The 6,337-nt window shown below is 36.3% G+C and overlaps 2 protein-coding genes across 2 annotated transcripts; both read right to left on the reverse strand.

Moving 5' to 3' along the window:
• Positions 1 to 905: 905 nt before the first annotated feature.
• Gasu_63350 (archaeal ATPase) lies at positions 906 to 3,830 on the reverse strand. The gene has a single exon (XM_005702471.1). It carries the CDS (start codon positions 3,775 to 3,777, stop codon positions 1,510 to 1,512), a length of 2,268 nt encoding a protein of 755 aa, XP_005702528.1. The 5' UTR covers positions 3,778 to 3,830; the 3' UTR covers positions 906 to 1,509.
• A 1,321-nt stretch (positions 3,831 to 5,151) lies between these two features.
• On the reverse strand, positions 5,152 to 6,337 carry Gasu_63360 (archaeal ATPase; the record flags this gene model as incomplete). Its single annotated transcript, XM_005702472.1, has 1 exon — positions 5,152 to 6,337. A coding segment is annotated over one exon (586 nt), but the record flags the coding sequence as incomplete, so codon positions are not given.

Raw genomic sequence — 6,337 nt, forward strand, 5'->3', positions numbered from 1 at the left:
GAACTCTTCCGTCATGGGTTCTCTTGAAATGAAATTCGTCGAGACTTTCGTCTAGGACACCAACTTCATCAAATGCTATTAGAAGATATTGATCAGAAGGAATCCTTAGTATATCTCGTAAGAGTGGAACTAGGTTGGAGGGTTCCATATCCACCATTTCGAAGGCTTCTTACTTTCGAAAAATTTCCGCGCCAACTTGAGAGCAGGCAGCCTTTATTAACAAATAGTAGACTGCCCACTTCAGGTTTCGAAAAAACTCTATGGGGACTGTGGGCTTCAACCGCCTTAAATCCGCATAAAGCAACGAAGCCCTTTTTAATTTCTCCAGGAAACCTCTTCGGTTGGCCTTCTCAGACTCATAAACGTAATCGAGACCTATCAGTGCACTTTCACCCATATTATTCACCAGTTCCAAGTAACTTTGTACGAATTTCGTCTTTCCACTTCCGAAGAGGTGAGGACCAAAGGGTATGACTGGTTTGAAATGGCGATCAAGTTTACGGAGAGTGTATAGCTGAAATAACTGCAGTGTTACTACACGAACATCATTTTCTCGGTGTACTACAACCATGTCATATACGGTTTCTGGTTCAAGCTCACTAGACATATCGTAAGCTATGAAGTAAATTATGCAACAGAAAAATACAACAATGATCGATCAATCTTCTTTAAAAGTCCAATGCTCAAACGTTTGATTGTGAAGCTTAGGACAAATCTTAAAAAGTTCATTGCTCAAAATTTCTAACGGTTGATAATTGAAGAAAGAGTGCTCCTTGAGCCTTTTATTTGTATGACAAGTTAACAGAGTTGCTCCGCGTTGAAATTGAAAAGTGACCATCTCGCACTTTCAAGTTGACCTTACAAAGCATCCGAATTGGACTGATCACTGCACACAACATGAGAACAAATCAAAACTAATTGCAATCGAACTGAGATTTTCTTTGCAAAGCTAATTTCGGTCAAACTCAACTTTGTTGAAAGGCTTAAGCGTCGTTAGGGAGTTGACAGAACTTCCTTACAACGCTATCTTTCTCCTGTCGCAATATTACTATGGTATCAAGATAAATTCTATCTATACCAGTTATTATACCAATAGCTTTTTAAATTTCCTTTAGTGGAATATTTTCTTCAATAAAACTCACTAAACATGAAAGACTCCATATCTCCTGTGAAAGCATTTGCTCAAAATCGAGTAAAGCAGGTTAACATCTCCAATGTTCGATAATAGAATAAAAGAAAATTTTGTATTTATGAGTTGCAACTACAACGAATGAAACATATTGAAAAAATGACAAAGCTCTCAAATACATTCATCGTTCGTTAGCGAGATATGACCTTATAGAAGATCTTATCTTCAACCTCAACGAAGGTTTATCTATACCCAAGTCCCGTAAAAACTCTGTGGTCACCCCTGGAAAATCGACCATACCAATAAAGGACACCTTAGGAAAACAATAAGCAACATCTTCTTCAGAAAGACCACAACAGTCTCTTAAGAAAGCATTCCAATCAAATGACGAAGACAAAGAACTCGATGCTGCAACACTTCGTTCGCACTTGCATAGCAGTTTGAAGCTCTTCCATTTGCATCCTATTCTCCTCATTTGTTCTCGGTCTTATATTTCGAGCCACTCTTAAAGTAACATTTGATTGCTCCGTTTCCAAAGACGAAACATATGCATTGGACATCGACTCAAAGACAGTTTCACACCATACTGAAAAGTCTTTAGAAAACTCTCCTCGGTTTGCTTCCCCAATTTTCCTCAATGTTTCGACATTATCTCTTCCCAAATACACTTCAAGGTTCCTTTGAGAAACAATTACCAATTGCAGACATGATCGACTACTTTCATTCAAAGTTGATCCCGAAGAATGTTGAGTCACAAAACCACTTGCATCTTCAACAATATTATGTTCCTCGGTAGAGAAACCTACAGATCGATCATAACTAGTACATACTACCACAAACTGAAAACGAAGTTGAACAGATGAAAAAGATTCGTCATTCAAAACGGAAACAACTCCCTTAAAAAATTGTGCTGCTTCCCCCTCAATAACATTTCTCGACAAGTTACTTTTGTGATAAAATTTGAATGAAAATCCAACAACATAACGTGTCTGTCCATTATGGAATACAACAAATGCATCAGGGCCACTAGAATTGCCATCTTTTGGAACAAAAATACCACAACGTTGTAAATAATCTCTATAATGAACAGAAAATGAATCAGAGACATCTCTCAAGATGGGTATATCATAAGATTTTGTTGATTCCATAGAATAAGAAACATTGTCCTGTTCAATAAAAGAACCCTGGAAAATTCCTGGAATAGCAGAATGTACAATAGGCGAGGAACTAGAATGAAGAAAAGTTAATAAGCGAAAACGAAAGATCTTCATAAATACAAATTCAAAGAAGACTCCCTTTGCTGTTGAAGTGTCGGGAATATAACTAAACGGAGATAAAGGAAAGAGTTCAGTAGCCTCACGGAAAAAGCTATAGTTGCTATGAGCTCGCAATATAAATTCACAACAACCAATCTTGAACTTAGTGCCCAAATCAATCCCGTCAGTTTCACAAATTTCAGAATAAAACCCAAAAGTTGCAACCAAGTCCATCAAATAAGTTTTTGTTCCACATAGAGTAATTGCAAATCCGACTGGAAAAACTGTTCCGAGCTGATAATTCAAAAAGACAAATTCATATCGAAGAAGGGTTGCGGAATCTAATATCTCCGGAATAATAAACGTTCCCGACTCATTTAGTATATCTGCAAAGACACTATCTAATAAAAATTCCATATTGTCATTGTTGATAACAGGTTGAGATAAGTTTGCAAGTTTCCCTACTAGGGCTAGTAAAGTATTCTTTACAATCAACGGAATACCCCCTGTCTTCTTCTTCAACAATTCTACGAATCGATATCGTAATTCATCAGAGGGCAATAAACAGTCCTTCAAGGACTTTCCATCATAAGTTGCCAGCTCAATATATTCGTTAATATCATGGAGGTTAAAGGGATTCAACCGCAACATACGGAGACTCACTCTACTGGAGCGAGCATCAGACAGGCGGGCTGAGATTTCAGCAGTTCGCCCAGCAAGATACAAGATAACTTTTCCTGTATCAAGCAACTCATATACAGTTCGAAAAAATTTGCGATACGGGATATAACCAGGATCGGACTCGACAAACTGTTTCATGGTAAGTTCACTATAGTATTTGGTGAGGTCACTCAGGTGGCTAAGTTCGTCTATCATCAAAAATAAATATTGTTTCTGAAACTGTTCGAGAAGATAATCAACAAATAAAAAAACACCAAATTGCTTCATCGCTGCGTCCGTAAATTCAACAATTTCTCGGGCACTCATACCATTACACTCGGCTGTAGCCAAAACTATATTATACATCAAAGCCTCTAGAAAACTTGGAAAAGGAGCACCAGAAAAGCTCTCTCCTAGTTTAAAGCAAACTGACAAAGTGTTTTCCGCAAAGTGCTTCCAAGAAAAAATCTTCGCATCAACTTTTCCCGACGAGCTCTTGTTGAAAACCTCCGTCTTCGTCTGCTCTTCTTCTTCGTCGGCGAATTTTTTTAAAAACTCTAAAAATTTTTGACCTACAAAGCTTTTGCCCGCCCCAAAAATGTGAGGGGAGAAGCAAGCTCCAGGACGTAAAAGATCTAATTTTCCCCCAGCTGAAGAAAACTGGTAGTAATAAGTTCGAAGAATAGAATAAACATCTTCTTTTCTATCTATCAAAGGTTCGTTCAAACTCATTTTACACGCCGCCGCCAATCCGAAATCAATTCACAAGCAATGAATAAATCAATGACCGAAAAACTTTCAAAGGAGATGGAAGAGAGTGTATGTTTTATTGTTCGAGCGATTGCTTTATTTGGTGATTGGTAAAACTGATCTCTTTGACACTTCCAGACTCACAATGACAATAGAGAGAAAGCAGGAATATTTTCTTGCTTGTCATAACTAGAAACTTTCTTTTACTGTAGACAAGAAATAGGTTTCTATGAATTTTTGTGGTGAATTAGATTGATGGGTACTCTTTCTATGGCTTGTGTACTGTAAGGGAGTTTTCCTACTATCTTCCATACCATCTTACACGCAAACTCCTATATACACGACTCATAAGATACAAACCTTTTGTAAGTTACAGACGAAATACAGTGGGAAACAGAGAATTGCAATGAATGGGAAGTCTGTTAGTTTGAAACTGGTCGTAGCAGAGTTTTTAAATACAAAATATCTAAATGAGTTTGGAGAAGTGTATTATGTAGACTGTCATACTGACTTATCATTAAATACAAGCTGTTATTGATGTAATAGCTACACAAGTTGTCTATCCTTTGTTCGACTTTTACAAAGTTGTGAATATGTCTTATATAAGGACATCAATAAAGGCTTCAAATGTAGTCACTATAACCCTTCATTTTCCACACATCGATGCTGAAAAAAGAGCAAAAGACTGAACCAAAAAATAATTTTACTAAAGAAGAAGCCTTGTATACTTGAGTCAAGGTCGAGTAGTGTACCAACTTGAAAGCTTCAGCAATTCTCCAACTGAAGGCCACTCCATATTGAAGAACTTTTACCCAACATGACTCTTGGCTGAAAGACTTTGTAGTTCCTAAGTTATCGGTCAAGTGATTGTTATAGAATGACAATACTTCAAGATTGGATATGGTTTCCTTTGACTAATTAGAAACAATTCTGTTCCACTCTCAAACTTGTCCTTTGCAATGCAATATAAATAGAACTCCTATGTAAATGGTGATTGTCTGAAATAGAAAGTTTTTTTCTCTGTTTGTCACATGGGTAGAATCATTTAAGATGCTCTTGTTCTATTAATAGTCAAACGAAATTTTTTATATCGAATATCATCTTTGCAACCGGGTTACTTTCCCTATCTAAGAGTCGGTGAGTTTTCAGTCTAATTCACTAAAACAGAGTTTGGATATATAGTGTCGTGACTACTTTTGAGATAGAGTTTGAATTGCAAACTAAAATACTTTTTTTAGTATTTGTTCTTATCTTTGCTATATTTTCTCTTGGTTCCAATACGTTTCATATTTGTAGAAGCCATTCATATGAATTCCAAGGCTAGAAATGCAGTTTGAAAAAAACTTATTAAAAACGAAAGGAATCTAAACTTTTATCGAATTTCAAGAAGCTAAAACTCTTTTTGAGACCGCAGTGCAGGTTCTCAAGTTAGAGGAAGCCTCAAGTTTTTGCTGCCATTCCCTTCGTTTGTTGTCTAAAACCGAGGAAAACTCTCTTCTATTCAGTTAACAAAAGACAAGAAGGACAGTCCAAGTGAAATCTACAAACAACTTTTTCTGTCTCAGTCTTTGAAAATTATAGTAAAAAAGTTACTAGTCTTTTTTCAACAGACTAGAAAGACAACATAGCAGACACTTGAAGAATGTTTTGAGATATCCTTTGGGTAACCACTTTACTAAGTATTTGGACAAGAAAGGATATTTTTCATTCTAGTTGTATCAACATGTATGTATGTATAGTCTATTCATTTTGAATCATTGTTACAACTCTGCAATATTATTGCAAATTGACACGAAACGATTATAAGCCAGCCTTGAAAGCCAACTAATAAAATCTTTTCAAAGAAGACTGTATGGTGTCCAAAAGACAAGCAAATAAGTTGTAATAACCAAGTTTCAAACATACAAAAAAAAGGTTATTTGCTCTTCAAAACAAAGGGAAGGATTGAGTTAGAATCTATTGCCAACTTAAGAAACTGTTNCGGATTCTNTCNAGTAAATCTAATCCAAAATCCCAAAAAGGAGGATTNTGAGAAACACCAAATACTCTTTCNAGTCCGCTCAATATTTCTTCGTCNATCAGCATTTGGACATCTCTTTCNCAAAGAATAACAAGTTCNCAATTNTCNGGTACTTTGAACGAATCNTTTCCAATAAACATTCCACTGGAGTAACAACGACTCTGATTNCCCAACTCNTTNGAAACATTCAAGGATAACTTTGTACTNACGATAATAAGCATACAATGATGAGAATCCATTGCACTGGATAAGACTTGATCNTAAACAGGATCTAAAAATTTCTTGGCTTCNTCTATAATATCTGACCAGCCAATTCCTTCCGACCTCCAACGTCCTTTNCAAGCAACTCCAACAGTAAGAACTTTGGGTTCCACAGGAGATTGTAATTTGAATATAATATCNGGACTNTGAGAAGTAGCGTCCAAAGGAATGTAAATAGTCTCTAAATAAAGTGTCTCTCGAATAATCTTNTTCCATTCNGTATTGGCAAAAGTTCTTCGACTCTTGTTCGATTCNTTTACT

The sequence above is a fragment of the Galdieria sulphuraria genome, assembly GCF_000341285.1.
Source record: "Galdieria sulphuraria unplaced genomic scaffold scaf_169, whole genome shotgun sequence".
NCBI classification, from domain to species: Eukaryota; Rhodophyta; class Bangiophyceae; order Galdieriales; family Galdieriaceae; genus Galdieria; species Galdieria sulphuraria.

Excerpts from the sequence above, each read along its gene's own strand:
- Gasu_63350 (XM_005702471.1), bottom strand. The coding sequence starts at position 3,777 with ATGAGTTTGAACGAACCTTTGATAGATAGAAAAGAAGATGTTTATTCT.